At 53.7% G+C, this 15,474-nt stretch overlaps 1 protein-coding gene across 1 annotated transcript in view; it reads right to left on the reverse strand.

Annotated features, from left to right (window-relative positions):
* Positions 1–8,055: 8,055 nt before the first annotated feature.
* Positions 8,056–15,474, reverse strand: part of CRYBB2 (crystallin beta B2) — a 12,972-nt gene continuing 5,553 nt past the window's right edge. Inside the window, exons 5-9 of the mRNA XM_077761496.1 lie at positions 15,100–15,128; positions 12,152–12,232; positions 11,101–11,274; positions 9,806–9,948; positions 8,056–8,230 (exon numbers count right to left, since the gene is read on the reverse strand). Of these exons, the coding sequence (XP_077617622.1) occupies positions 8,062–8,230; positions 9,806–9,948; positions 11,101–11,274; positions 12,152–12,232; positions 15,100–15,128 (596 nt within the window). The 3' untranslated portion in view covers positions 8,056–8,061. The remainder of the gene's footprint in view (positions 8,231–9,805; positions 9,949–11,100; positions 11,275–12,151; positions 12,233–15,099; positions 15,129–15,474) is intronic.

Consider the following 15,474-nt stretch of genomic DNA (forward strand, 5'->3'; position numbering starts at 1 on the left):
CATCGATTCTGAGCTGCATCTTCTGCTGAATAAGCCTCCTGTGCCCTGTTTTCAGATGAGAACGTTGAGGCTCAGTTGGGCAAGGCACACGGCCATAAAGAGTCAGGGGTCACATCTCACCGTGTGACAGACCCCGGAGTCTGTGCTCCAGAAAGGACCACTGGGGGGTGGGCACCAATTCAAGGAGGAAGAAGCATTTCCCAAGGAGCCTGAACAGTGAGCTGACTTCAAAAGAGGGGGAGGGGCGGGGGNTCCACTCTAACGGGAAACTAACAGTAAATAAGTCAATTACTCAGCTCGCATCTAACCGTCCAGCTACCTTTGTGATAAGTGCCAGATGTGGGTGTACTTGTGGGGGGAGAAAAAGAACTAAGAAGAAGAAATGCTTAAGTTGAGAACGCGGCATTTGCCGGTANAGAGAGCGAGACAAGTTTTTCATCCTGGTGTCCGACTGTCATTAGACTGACCGAATTTGGCCTGGACATGACTGATGCTAAGAAGATTGTGCTCCTGGTAGGTCCCTGATCTCGGGTTTGACCATTCATTCATTCATTCATTCATTCTATATCTATCAAGCTTCCACACATACATAGCAGGCTCTTGGATACATGGAAAGCAAAATTAGACCTGGATCTCGCCATGGGGACTTGAGTCAAGGAGGGAATAGAAACGAATCAAGGAGGGGCGCCTGGGTGGCTTAGTTGGNAGAAAGAAATGTAAGACAACACGTGTGATTAGGGCTTCAGGAGATACGTGAGCCGAGCAGAAAAGCGCGCGTCGTCAGAGGAATGGCGCCGCCAGTGAGGTCAGGGCAGACGCTGAGCTGAGGTCCAAGACCACATGGGGCATCATGAGGCCGACTGGGGAGGCCCTGTGCCTGGAGGGCTCATGATGAGTCCAAAGGACAGAAAGAGCAAGTGTACGTATGTAGAAGGCTGCAGACGCGAGGCAGGGATTGGGTAGCCCTCGAAGGTGTTGTGAGAGTAGGGTCTTCATCCTGAGGGCAATGGGGAGCCACAGCAGGTTTAAGCAGGAGGGTGCCATGATCGGATCTTTGGAGAAGATCCTTCCGAGAAGGCTGTTGGAATTGTGTGAACGAGAAAGGATACGGCCCAGGGTCCGGGGATGGCTGAGAAATAGGTGGATTGAACAGAAATTCAGGAGGTCAGAAGGGTGATGGAGATTCAGAAGACTAACACCGGGAAATCATACACCCTTCCCCTTCTGGGCATCACCTCCGGGGCAGTCTGGCCGAAGCTTCCTGATGCCAAGGCCATCACCTGTGAACTGCCTCCTCGTGATGGGAGCAAACCTTTGCTTTTCGGAAGATTCCACCGTGCCCACCATGGCCGGGCTTCCAGAGCCTGTCCCATCGGCCACAGGACACTGGGAGCCAGCAGCCCCGCCAGCCAGCCACACCCCAGGGAGGAGGAGGCCTGCAAAGGACTGTTTCTAAAGCTGGGGTCAGGGTGCCCTGCCCATCAGCATCTCTAGTACTGGAAGCTGTGAAGGGCCTCCCCTGACTTTCCAGAGAGGCTGATGATGTAAGATCAGACAGAGCCATGGTCTTCACCGCCCAGCTTTACATTATGTAAAATACTGTATTATCTACGTGATACAGTAGTGACTGAGACTCAGAGCTTCCACTCTAACGGGAAACAGTAAATAAGTCAATTACTCATCTCCCCATCTAACCATCCAGCAACCTTTGTGATAAGTGCCAGATGTGGGTGTACTTGTGGGGGGAGAAAAAGAACTAAGAAGAAGAAATGCTTAAGTTGAGAACGCGGCGTTTGCCGGTACAACCGTGCAGTGGTTTACGGTGAGGCTACAGCGCCCGGCTGGCAGGAAACCAGAATCAAGGCAACCCTGGTCCCGCCCACCTGCGTGGAGATCAAGTACAGAGAGCAGTTTCAACAGGTCAATGTCTCCTTCCTATTGCACAGGCCGTGTGAGGATTTGAGGGCTTGCTGGAGGAGGAGGGCATCAGGGATGGCTCCTCCGAGGAATGGGGAAGGGACACCACGCATGCGCCAACGCAAGGACTGTGTGGATGCACTGGTGGGAGCCGCTTGGGGGTGTGAGCAGACCCCCTCCCTGACCTTGCGAAGTTTCCAGTCCAGTCGAAAGGAGGGACAAACACACTATGAAGAGTGACAGTTACATCTGCAAAGAAGGTGAGGAGTCCGTGGGCGGGCCTGATGAGCCGACTCGCTGAGGAAGGAACACGTCAGTTGTCCTCATGAATATAAAGCACCTACTTGGCAGGTGGCTGGCTCAATCGGGAGGGCACGTGACTCTTGATCTTGGGGTCGTGAGTTCAAGCCCCATGTTAGGTGTAGAGATTGCTAAATAAATAAATAAACTGAAATAAAATGAAATAAGGTAAAGCATCTACTCAGTGTCTGGGGAAAAAAAGAAAGGATTTGACCAATATTTAGATCAATATTTTGGACCAAAATTCTGCCTTGGAAATGGCAGTGTGGTCCGCCTGTCTGGTCTTTTCTCTTTCCTGGATTCATGTAGAGAAAGGAGGTCCCACACCAATCAAGTTTGCCTTCTTTACTGGAAAAAGAAGAACTTCATCCGGTAACAGGCTTAGCCATAAAGTGTTCATGAACATCAGCTGCCTGTTTTAAAGGAAGATGCAGAAAGGTGAACTATTTTCAGAAACACAAAACTGTAAAGCAGTTGTTATTAGAAATTGGGCTTGCACCAGTGAAACACAAATCCCTGGACCGTGGCGTGGCCTGAGAACATGCATTTCTAGCAAGTTCCCCGGTGATGTTGCTGCCCCATTCTGGGGACCGCATGCCGAGACCCATCTGTACGGGTCAACCAGACGTACCTCGGGGATTTACTAATAGCCAGGCCGGTTTACACTGAGTCTCCATGTTCTCAAAAAAGAATACAAGTTTATTTCATTTGGCCTAATGTCATATGTCGTCCAAGTGTATCAGCCTGGCAGCAAATGGCAAAATTTTTTTCTTAAGGCTGAGTAACATGTCATACATACCACGTTTTCTTTATTCATTCATCTGTCAATGGAATTATTTTCACGTCTTTGCAATATTGTAAATAATGCAATGAATACCGGGCACCTGAAGGAGCCCACCTGCTCCAGCTGCCCCTCTCCTCTCCCCATCAGGCTGCAGGGACCTGGCCTAGGGCCCGGCGCAGGACAGTGAGGACGGGAAGAGAAAAGAAAGAAGGAGAAGCAAAGGGGAGAGGGAGGTGGGGAATGGGAAGGGGGGCAAAGGGAATTCCGAGCAATAGGAGGAAAGGGAGAGAAAGGGAGAGGAAGGAGAGCGAAGGAGGCAGCAGCGGCAGGGGGAGGGGCGTGGGGGAGGGGGAAGAACAGGGAGGCAGAAGGAAGAAGATGCAAGTAAATGAGCAAACTGGCGCATGAATGTGGTGAAGGCTGTGCACCCGGCGAACTCCTACTCGTCCCACAAAGCCCAGCTTAAGAACCTTCTCCCGGGAATCCTCCCTGACCCCACGTCCCGTAGCACAGCCTCCTCCTAGCACTTGTCACACGTGTTCATTTACTGAGTCCCTGTGTGTGGCCGGAAGGGCCCCCAAAAACTTCACGCACGGCATCTCATTGAGTCCTCGCTGCTGCCCTATGAGTGGGAGCTAGTATTTCCCCCATCTCAGGGGAAACTGAGGCAGAGAGAGGCTACCCTAAGCCTTAAGTCTGAGCGGCAGGATGCGGCTTCGCTAGTGGCTCCCGGGGACGGTGATTTGGAAGCACCTTCCTCACGCAAAGAAGCGGTGCTGAGTTTGTCTCCCGTCCCGGCAAGCTTTGGGGAGGAGAGCTGCAGAAAGTAAGGCCTGTCGCTGCTCTCCCAGTGTCCCAGTAAGACCTCGCTCTCCGGGGCCTTGGTTTCCCCCGCTGTCCCACACACGCTCGGAGGCCCCGCCTACCTCGGGCAGCCGCTGTGACTGACGGGGCTTGCCTCCAATCAGGGCCCCAACAGCGAACCACCCGGCGAGGAGCCCTGAGGATGACGCTCTGCTGACACCTGGTGGCGAGATGCGGGAAGTGCGCCTAGAGGGCCTCCGCGGAGACCTGGGCGAGGGTGGAGCTAGCTGTCTGCATCGGGGTGTTGGAGGGCAGGGAGAAGGACCCACAGAGCACAGCCCTCACTTGGCAGAGAGAGGGAGGGAGGCAGTTGAAGGGGAGGGATAGGAAAGGAAGGAGATAGAAATAGAAAGAAACAGGCTGAGAGAGACAGAGATCTAGAAAGAGGCAGAGATATCAGCAAAAGCAAAGTCCTGAGAGAGACAGAAGGAGGTAGAAAGATAGAGAGAGATAAAGGGAGAGAGACAGGGAGACACAATGGCAGCAATGTAGGGGGAGAGTGACCCCCACTGGCCATCTTGCCCAGCCTTGATCTCTCACGGGGGAGGAGGAGGATGGGCTGAGAAAGTGTGTCACCCATGGTCACGTGGACCCCTGCTGTCTGCTCGGCCCTGCCAACGCCCACTCTTAGTGTCTTCTTTCCCCAGGTGGAGTTTGCTTTGTAAATATGACCACTGCAGTAGATCTCATCCCATACACGTGCCTTCCTCTTGTTGACTGGTGGGGCCTTTGTCTCCTCCCTTCAACCAGGGTCCACCTATGTGACCTCCTTCCAGTAGAGTATAGAGGGAGTGATGCTGTGTGACTTCTGAGGCTAAGTCGTACAGAGGCCATGAAGCGTCCACTTTTCTCTTGGAATACTCGCTCTGGAATCCAGCTTCCTGCTGTGGGGAAGCCAAGCTGCTGTGTGGAGTGTCCACGTGTGGCGGCATCTGACCTGAGAGTCATAATTGAGGCCCAACCAACAGGTAGCACTGACGCCCAGCCAGGGGAGCCACCCCCACCCTTTGAGCGATCCTAGATGACTCCATGTGGAGCAGGGATGAGCTCTTCACGCTGGGTCCTGTCCAAACTACACATGTGAGCAAAATAAATGATTGTGGTAGTTTTATCACTAAGTTTAGGTAGGTTGGGGTGTAGGAATAGGTAAACGGAAACAATTCTGGTGTCACCTACTACATACATCATCGCCACCAATACCATCACCATCACCATCATCACCGTCATCATCATCATCACCATCGTCGTCATCATCATCACTGTCATCATCATCATCGCCATCATCATCACCATCACCACCACCATCGTCATCATCATCATCACTGCCATCATCATCATTATTGTCATCGTCATCATCGTCATCATCATCATCCATCTCTCAGGACTTTGTGCTTAGCCAGCGTTCAACACTTCCACACCCCGACGTGCCCAGAACACTGGAACATACCATGCTCTTTCTTGCATCCCTAACTTTGCCTACTCTGTTCCCTCTGCCATGACTGTTCTCCCCAAGATTCACCTGGAAAATGCTAACTCTTCTGCAACACCCCCACTTCTTTGGGAGGTCTGATGTCCCAGGAAGCTCCCCTGACTTCTCTTGGTGTCCTTGGCTCCTTCCTCTTGCCATCACTGTATTCGTGTCCTATGGATGCCATCACAAAATGCCCCAAACAGAGTGGCTTAAACAACAGAAATGTATTCTCTCCACGGTTCTGTATGCTGGCAGTCCAAGGTCAATGTCAGTAGCATTGGCCCTTCCTGGGGGCAGTTGAGGGAGAATCTGTTCGGGCTTCTCTCCTAGATTCTCGTGGTTTCCAGGTGGTTTGGATGTCTCTCGGCTTCTGCAGCATCACCCCAACCTCTGCTGCCTCTTCACACGGTGTTTTCCGTGAATGTGTGTGTGTTTGTGTGTCTGTCTGTCTGTCTGTCTCTAAATCTCCCCTTTTCATAAGGAAACCAGTTGTATGGGGTTAAGGATCCACCCTATCTACCAGGACCTCATTTCAATTTAGCGAATGACATCTGCAATGTCATTTCCGTATTTGGAAATATGGTCACATCCTGAGATCCTAAAGGGTTAGGACACAACACATGAATCCAAGGGGGACACAATTCAACCCGTATTAATGACTGTGTTTTTATTGTCTAGCTAGTAAAATCTCTCCGGAGTGCGAGCTTCCTGGGGGCAGGAGTTCTGTCTCACTTACTTTGTATCCTCCACTCAGCCCAGTTCCTGGAAGAAAAGAGTCGTTCAGCAAGTGTTGCTAAAGAATGAATGAGCAAATGGAAACTAGTAACATTTGCTGAGCACTGGTTAGTGCCCACCCCCGTGGTAATTATTTTATCCACTTTAGCTCATTCAACAGAGTTTTCTATTTTTTCAGACTTTTGGGGATGATTTTATATGGAGGTTTAAAGGGCAAGAATATCTAAAATATTTATGAACAAGATGAATGGTTCAAGATGTATTACTACAAAGCAATAGTTACTGACACACTGCGGTCAAACTACAGGAATATACAAATCGACTAAAGGACAGAAAAGAGGCCCCATCAGGGCACTTGGGTGGCTCATTTGGTTGAGTGTCCAGCTCTTGATTTTGGCTCAGGCCATGATCTCATGGTTTGTGGGATCAAGCACAGAGACTGCTTGAGATTCTTTCTCTATTTCTCCCTCTCTCTCCCTTCCCTCACCCCCTCTGCTCCTCCATGCCTTCTCAGAAAGAAAGAAAGAAAGAAAGAAAGAAAGAAAGAAAGAAAGAAAGAGGAGACCCCATCAATAGATTCCATGCACATGTGCCAGTAAAATATGTGACAAGGTAGTATTACTGCACAGCGGGGGAAATGCACTGCTTAATAAATGCTTCCATGACAAAAGGGAGATCCAGACCGAAATGAGGTCCCTGCCATACGCTGTACACAAAAATCGTCTCCAGAAGGACCAAGAACTTGCATGTGATGAGCACAACTTGAACACTTTTAGAAAAAAAAAATATATTGGGGAATAGATTTGTGACCTGAGGTAGGAAGAATGTCTTAAAGAAAACATGGAAGGTATAAACCGTAAAGGAACAGACTGATGTTAGACTACATCAAAAGAGACCAAACAGGGGTGCCTTGGACTCAGTTGGTTAAGCTTCTGACTAGGGCTCGGGTCATGATCTCGCGGTTCGTGGGTTCGAGCCCCACGTCGGGCTCTGTGCTGACAGCCCAGAGCCTGGAGCCTGCTTAGGATTCTGTGTCTCCCTCTCTCTCTGCCCCTGCCCTGCTCGTGCTCTGTCTCTCTCTGTCTCAAAAATGTAAACATTAAAACAAAAGAGACCAAATACAAAACGAAGAGAACCTGTGCTCTGGGAGCAGACACTTGCACTGCAGGTAACCAGTAAATGATCCCCACTTATACCGAGAAGGCCTGGGTTAGCTCATCTCATCCTCCCTGAAACCAGGTGAGGGAGGCACAATTTCTTTCCCATTCCTTCCAGGTAGACCCATGGAGGGTCTGAGAAGTGGAATGGCTTGTCTGAGTCCTGGTCACTGGCCAGGGTGCCAGAACAGCCATTAGAATCCAGGCCGATTGTGACACTAAGGGATCAAACCAACCAAATAAGGAAGAGGGACCACCGAGCACACATAGGCATAAACGCGTAATCGGGACCTCTCTCTCCGGGACGGGGCGGGATTGCTGGGTTATGGGTCCCTCCGGCAGATCTAAGAAAACTGCCAGGCTCAAGGGATAACACACTAATGGGGGCGGATGGCCAGCAATGGGTACATTTTTAAGGACAGGAGCGTCCTTCACGTGCACCCCAAGAGTGACACTGCTCGGCAACCTCGTAAGAGGGACCTAGGGGGGGAGCCACGCCAGCTGTCGTGGGGCAAAGGTGTTGCCAAGCCAGGTGAAGACACAGAGGTTCAGAGGGTTTGGACAACGAGCCCAAGATCACACGGCGAAGTCGCCGCAGAGCTAGAAGTCTCTCCTGCCCCGGCCCACGCATTTTCTTGTTCTCTCGGTCTTTCTGTCTCTTTCTCTCCGTCTCTGTGTCTCAGGCACACGTGCACGCATGCACCCAGATCCCACTGGAGATAAAAGGCAAGGTGACGCACAATTTGCAAGTCACACTTTATTCATTCACCAGGAGGTGGGGGGGGGGATCTTGGGCAGCAGCCCGCCCCCGGGAAGGAGGGGACAGGCGGGCACTAGTTGGTGGGGTGGAAGGCGCCCCGCTGGTGCCACTGCATGTCGCGGATGCGGCGCACGGACTGCACCTGGGGATGGGGAGCCCCAAAGTCACCGCTGTCCTTGTAGTCTCCCTTCTCGAGCAGGTACTGCAGCCCGCGGTAGCCGGGGTACTGGTATCCCACCCACCTGCAGGGCAGAGGAGAAGCAGGTGAAGAGAGAGGGAAGGGGAGCATCCTTAGGCCACGAGGAAGGGTGGATCCCCCAGTCACTTCACACTTCCTGATTGTCGAGCAGGAACACCACCCTTCTGGTATCCAGCCTCTGCTTTCTTCCTCCTCTTGATGGGGAGATCGCTACCTCTTAAAGCAACTTTTGACTGAAGGCCTCATACTAGGAGCAGGTGATCTCAAGCCCGCTTAAGCCTGCAATATCACAGGTCTCTTAACTGCCTCTGTCCACCCTCCTCCCAACCCTATGCCCGGCTGCAAGGCCAAAGGAGAGAGTAGGCTAGGTCCCAGGAGCCCTCCAGTATCCCTCCACCATTTGAAGTTATCACCATTTACGGGGGATCCTTCACTCTTTTGAGCACCTAATGAAAGTTACAGTTTCTCCCCTCCTCCCCCAATGTTACAAAGGCCTGGCCTACAAGGAACCTGCCTGGCCACCACTTGTGTATACCTGCAGCTCTGTCTCATGGTCTTGGGTCCCTATATCTCTGGGCACTAATCACTTTAGCCTTTGTAGAGTCCCTCCCACTCACCAGGTTCCTCCAACCACAGGGCCTTTGCACATGCTCTTCTTGATCTGGAATGTCCTTCCTCTCTTTACACCTGCACTTCCTACTCTTTCTTGAGATCTGAGTTCAACAAGTCCCTTCCCCAGGAGCCCAGATTTGTGTGGATTCTTAAATTATTAACCATTGACCCCAACTAGACTGTTAGCTACACAAGGCAGAAGCCAGGTCTCTTTCATCTACTTTGACATGCGGAGCACTTAATACGATGCCTGCCATGTGGAGGCACTCCACAACTTGAATAATGAGTGAATAAATGAATGAAGAGGACTAGGAACACAGAACTTTGCACGCTGTTTTAGGAGGTTGACAAACCCAAGAAGAGCCACTCCATGTTGGCCAAACCAGCTCTCTTGAGGGGAAAAAAAGGTCTTGTCTCACTTTCCAATTTCTGTGGTGTAAACACACCCACTACGGCTGATTTCGAGCTGCCGATGATTCAATGATCAGATATTCTGAAACCTTGAGGGTCGGCTCTCACCACTGCCTGTGGCCCCTCTGTGAACCCCCACAGAGTTTCATTTTGCACGATGACAAATTCCTCCTGGGGGATGGCCAGAGTTTATGCCCCAAGGAAGTTTAGCTCAAGGGAATTGACATTTCCTATTTATAACTTCAGAAACTCATGCAGTAAAGAGCCAGCAGGGACTGGACTTCCCCCGTGGCTCTGTCAAGACCACTCAGCATTCCCTACCTTTCCGATACCCCACCTCCACCTCATCTGCACCCCGCCAATGTTTACGGTCCTGCTTCTGGGGACTGAGGTTAAGGCCAAGCTCTCCCTCCCCCACAGGTAGAGCATTGCCCAAAAGGCAGATCCGGAGAGCACGGCAAGGGCTGAAAGCTACGTACAAGCTTATGATCTCCATGCCCATTTTCCAAAGGGATAGACTGAGGCTGGGAGTGTACAAGATCAGCGGGGTTCAGGGCAGAGCGGGACTCAGGACCCGGGTCTGGGCTACACTCACGTGCCGCTCTGCACGCGCACCGACGACACCTTCTCCTGGTAGCCATGGGCGTGGAAACTGGGCACATCATCGTCTATGATTTCCATCTTCTTCCCCGTGAAGTTGGGGTTTTCATACAGGATGATCTTGTGCTCTTGGCTGTCCTGTTGACAGGGAGGAGGGAGAGTGAGCACGGGAGGGGGGCCAGGGAGAGCCCACACGCCCACACGCCGCAGCATTGGGCAGCAGCACACTCCATCTACAGCCCTCTGCCCAGGACCCCCGCCACCCGAGTGTGTCTACAACTGCGGTTAAACAGCGACTGTTTGTTGAGAGCCCCCTGGGCTATCTTCCTGCAACACTCCAGAGTCTACACTTTAAGGCACATTCAATTCTGATATGTCATTTTCCCTCCTATAACCTCAGCCTGCTTTAAAAAAAAAAAATGGCAGCCACAGTCTACACAGACAGACACGGGCTGGTGGTGTCCCCAGCAGGCACTTGAGATATTTTGGCTTTCCTTCCTCGCCACATCTCTTCCCATCTTCCTGCTCCTGTGACATTTTCCTTAGTCATCCCTGTAATCCATGAGGTACCCTGATGCTCCCTGGCAGGTGGGAAAACCCGAACTCAGAGAGGTAAAGCAGCTTGCCCAGGTCACACAGCTAGGAGCGCCAGGGCCAACGCAGGAACCCAGGTCCGTGGGATGCGATGTTCTCCTATCTTCCATCAAGCTCTGGGGAGAACTAGCCTGTGCTGGGGAGGCTTGGGGGTGTAACTGAGCATTGCTGGGCCCTGTGTCCTCCCTGAGAGCTCACCTTCTAGTAAAGGATCAGGATCAGAGACGCACCAGAAGGTCCCACTGGCACGAGTTATAAACAAGAGCCAACCTACCTTTTCCTCCACACCAATCCCAGAATTTCTTTTCATATTTATGATGGCTACTGTTTATTGGGCAATTACTGCGTGATGGGTTCTCAACCCCAGAAAGCACCGTCTGCACAGAATAGAATGTGAGCAGTCCTCCCCCACCCTCGCCCCTGCAGGAGCATTTTGAGGTTTGTGAATGGAGTCCCCTGGGGTTGTGCAATGTGGCAGCCTGTAGCCTGGGCATGTGGGAATCTCAGGATCCCCATTTTGAAGTTGGGAAAACTGAGGCCCAGGGAGGCGAACGGCTCATAGTAGGTCGCACAGCCAGGAAGTATGCCCTGCGCATCAGAAGGGTCACAATGCTGGTGACGAAGGCTCCCTCCTGGTCCCTAAAGCCTTGGCAAAAAGCAGCAAAGAGACGAAGCAGGAAGTGACAGGAGGCTCACCACTTTGATGGGCCTCAGGGAGCTGAGGGAGTCGGTCCTCCGACTACTGGTCCAGGAGTCCCAACGGGGGTACTCGCCCTTCTCGAACACAAACTGCTCACCCTTGCAGTTGGCTTGTTCATAGCCCACCCAGCTGCAGTGGAGACAGAGAGCGACAGGTCGAGCCACCTCGGGCTTCCTCTGGCAGGACCCTGGCTTAGTCACTCAAGCCCCCAGGGGACTCGCACCTGCTCAGCTCACCCATCAAAATCCGGCCACCGCCAACCCAAGAGCAGAATTGCCTCAGTGACCCAGAACTTCATTTTGAACAGTAGATGATCATTAATAAAAATATCAAAAGTTATATTTGGAAGAAGAAAGTGGAGGAGCGTAACGTCCATTTGAGAAATTCTTCCATCCAAATGCTAACAACAAAAAGGGCGCCTGAGAATCAGATGCAGTGTGCTTAAGTGGTGGAAACTTCTCTCATCCAGGAAGACGCGCTCCTGGGAGCCCCCTGCAGGCTGTGTTTAGCTGTGTGACCTGAGCAGGGCAGAGTCCCATCCTACCAGCACCACCCCCCCCCCACCGCCGCCTTCTCTCCAGGATCAGGGACCCCAAGGCTGCTGGCCCCCAAATGTGCTGAATCCGCGGAGATCCAGTATGGCCAGGATTTGGGAAGGGGACAGTGAATGCAGAGCTGGGACCTCTAGCTCTAAGCCTCCCAGGAGAGCGCAGATGCCCCCGGAGCCAGAGACCGGCAGCTCTATCCGTGACCGTGACCGTGACTGTGTTTATCTCCCCGCCTCCAGGAGGCGGCTGGGCTCCGTGTCAGGATTTCCCCATGAGTTCTTTTCCTTCACCTTGAACGGGGTTACTCTTATCCTACAGAGGGGGAAGCCGAGGCTCAGAGAGGGAAGTTCCTGGTCCAAGGTCACACAGCCTAGAAGTGGTAGAGCTGGCGTTTGAATCCAGTGCTATCTGACACCAAAGCACAAATTCTCTCCATGGGCAGCCAGCCCCCATATCGCAGGGTCTAGAAGCACAGTGCGGGGGGGGGGGGCNTCTCCACACCGGTCTCCTTCAGGTTGGGGCAGGGCCCGCTGAGCTCATGCGAGTGGCCCTGGAAGTTCTCCTGCTCAAAGATGATGATCTGCAACAGGAGGAGAGGGTTGGACTCATCGCGATGGGGAGGAGTGAAGCGGGGCACTGGGGGTGGAGGGGGCCCGGGAGCCTCCAAGGACGCTGGCGGGCTCCACCCCCAGGAGCCACAGCCCCGACGTGACACTCAGACTGTCCTGGCTCTGCCGGCTGCCAGCTGTGAGACCCTGAGCCAGTACTTCACCTCGCTGAGCCTCAGTTGCCCCATCTGTAAAATGGGAACAGAGCCTGCCCCGTGGGGTGGCTGGAAGGATTTGGAGAAGCATAAAGGTGAGGCGCAGCATTTGCTCTGTGCGTGGGAGGCAAACTCCTGAGATTTCAGGGACACCCGGGCAGATCCCGGGCGGGTGGGCGGCAGAGTTGCAACTGGAGTCCGAGTTTGTCCAATGCCGTGTCCGTTCAGGGCAGCACTTTGCAAACTAATGTGCACACGACGCACCTGGGAGCTTGATGAACTGCGGTGTCCGAGGCAGCGTGTCTTGGGGTGAGGCCTCAGATTCTGCATCTCTCGTGAGCCTCCAGGTGACATAGGGCTTTCCCTCCTCCCCCCAGAGCCGGCGGCACCACCGCACACACCGAACCCTGTTTCGCCCCTAGGACCACATACCTGTGCCTTTTCTTTAAGCCCCCACGGGCCCTGCAGGCCCCCTTCTGGCCTCCCTTGGGACACGTCTTAAAGAGGCTTCCCTCCTTAAGGGGACTCTCATCAGCCCAGGGCAGGGGCCAGCAGGCTCCCCATCAGGAAAGCACAGTCTCTGCAAGGTGAAGGCGCCGCCGCGCNTTTTGCGGCCACTCTTCCCCAGGGACCCCCCGGACGGAGAGGCAGGCTCAGGGCAGCAGCGGGCTCCTGGGAAAAGCAGCCGCACAATCCACACGGTCAGCACTGGCTGGGTAAACATGTCCCTCTCTCCCTGGCCGGGGATTAGCTGGATAAAAGCAGGGCAGGGAGGCCCGGCGGGGCTCAGAGACAAATTCCACGGGCTCAGTTCAGCCTTTAGGGTCACTGACTCGGCCATGGAAGGATCGGGAGACATGGGCTCTGATGTCCCCCGTGCCGCATATCCAGTTGGGCAACCCCGGCCAAGAGCGGGGCTGCTTCCAGCCTCAGCTGACCCGTCTGTAAAATGGGGGAACTGCCCACTCTCAGGGTTATTGAGAAGAAGCAGGGGTGGGGAAGTGAGGAGCCAGGTTATTAGCAGCCTGGCCTGGGAGACAAGGAGGAGGACCAGGAAGGGCAGCCTCTCCGTGTATTCGAATGGCCTCAGGCAGCCCAGAGGCTCAGTATTATTACTGTTACTGTTATTATTTATACACACACAGATGCTGACATTTTACATGATATCTAATCCTTTAAATGTGCGCTGTCCAGGGGCGCGGGGGTGGCTCAGCGGGTTAAGCATTCGACATGGGCTCAGGTCATGATCTCACGGTTCGTGGGTTCGAGCCCCGTGTCGGGCTCTGTGCTGGCTGCACAGAAGCCACTTAGGATCCTCTGTCCCTCTCTCTCTTCCTGCCCCTTCCCTGCTCACGCACTCTCTCTCTCAAAAAGACACATTAAAAATAAACAAATAAGTGTGTGCAGCCCAGTGCCGCAGCCGTCAGCCACCCGTCTAGGGAAGGCGCTGGGGCAGTCCCAATTAAGACACGCCCTCGCTGAAGGCGACATATCAGATTTTGAAGGTTTAGAATAGGAAAGAAAGAATGGAAAAGAGCTTTCTCATACTTTTTCTAATGATTATACATTAGGACCTACTGGGTTTAATAAAATAGAACACGGAAAGTAATTTCTCTGGCTTGTTTGTACTTCTTTATCGCGGCTGCAGGAGGTGCTAGGTTGCCTACATGGCACACTTTCTACCACCAAGGACCAGCGCGGCTCTGAACACCTAGCGCGGGCCTTCATGCTGGTCCTCAGACCCATGCAGCTCAGTCTCATCTCTGGGCCTTTGAGCTTGCCGTGCCCTCTGCCTGGAATGTTCTCCCTGACCCTCACCCCGACTTACGCGGCCGGTGACCTGGGTCTTCCCTCCGGTGTCGCCTCCTCAGGAAGGCCTCCCTGACCACCTCAGCTAACACCTCCTCTCCTGATTCATCCCGACACTCGGAACTCAAGCTTCCCTGGCTGGGGAGGCCGCGTGTCCACAAAAGTGCCCCGGTGTACCCCACGCCCAGGGCCCCTGAAGCAGAGGACTGTGGGAGGGAGCCTGACAGAGGCAGCCAGGGTGCTGGCTGCTGCTAGAGGTTTGGATGCAGATGGGGTGTGATGAGTCCCCCGTCATTGGGTCCTAGGGGGCCAGGAGGATGAGGAAGCAAAAGCAGGTGCTAATAGCTGGTGTTGGGTGGACACACCACAGGCTGGGCTGAGCTGGTGTTCTTTGCCCCTTCACACCCACCTTGCACTGTGAATCCGATTCTCCCCATTTTACAAAGGAAGGCACTGAGGCTCAGAGAGGTCAAGTGACTGGCCCGAGTCACACAGCAGGTCAGGAATCCCATCTCGTCTCCTGTTCGCAAGCCCCCTCTCACACCAGACTGTGGGTCCGCCCCAGCTCTGGGGAGCCCATGTGGGCAACGGGGTACAGGGCACGGGGTGTGGGGTAAGGCAGAGAAACGTTAAGTCCCCAAGGCTGGAAGCTGGTGACAGGAATCCTGGCGTGCCGGTCGTGGGCTGGGGAGGGGCCGCCCGAGTCAGTGCCCCCTGGTGCAAGTGAGGCAGATTGGAGCCCAGAGAGGGGGTTAGGCAGAGAGGGGGAGCTTCAGGAAGGAAGAGAGCAACTCGGCCTTTACAGAAGGGAAACTGAGTCTGGAAGAAGAGCTCTGCTTGCCCCCCACCCCCACCCTCCCCCACATCGTACCCACCTTGGGGTTGAGGGGCTGTGGCTTGCCCTCTNCTCACCTGGGCGCCTCAGGGCCGCTCCGCTCCCGCCCTCGAGCCTGCTCTGGTCTCCCCGCCTCGGGGTGTCCCGGAGCAGTGGGAGCCGCAAGTGGCTGTCTGAATTTCCATCCTTAGAGCTTCATTTCTTTGGGCCCTGGGCGGCTCCGGAGGCGGGTGGGGTGGGGAGGGAAATGAGGTCTGCTAAGAAGGCGGTGATAAACTGGGGCTATGGACCCATCCATATCGCGCTGAAATGTCCCGATTGGAAGAAAAGTACGGGCCACAAACCCCACCCCATGCGTGGCCGTGTTTTGTTTGGCTCCCTCTTTGCAGCTCACAAAGTCTCCTTTACCTCTGGG

This window comes from Crocuta crocuta, unplaced genomic scaffold, assembly GCF_008692635.1.
Source record: "Crocuta crocuta isolate KB4526 unplaced genomic scaffold, BGI_CrCroc_1.0 scaffold348, whole genome shotgun sequence".
In the NCBI taxonomy this organism is placed as follows: Eukaryota; Metazoa; Chordata; class Mammalia; order Carnivora; family Hyaenidae; genus Crocuta; species Crocuta crocuta.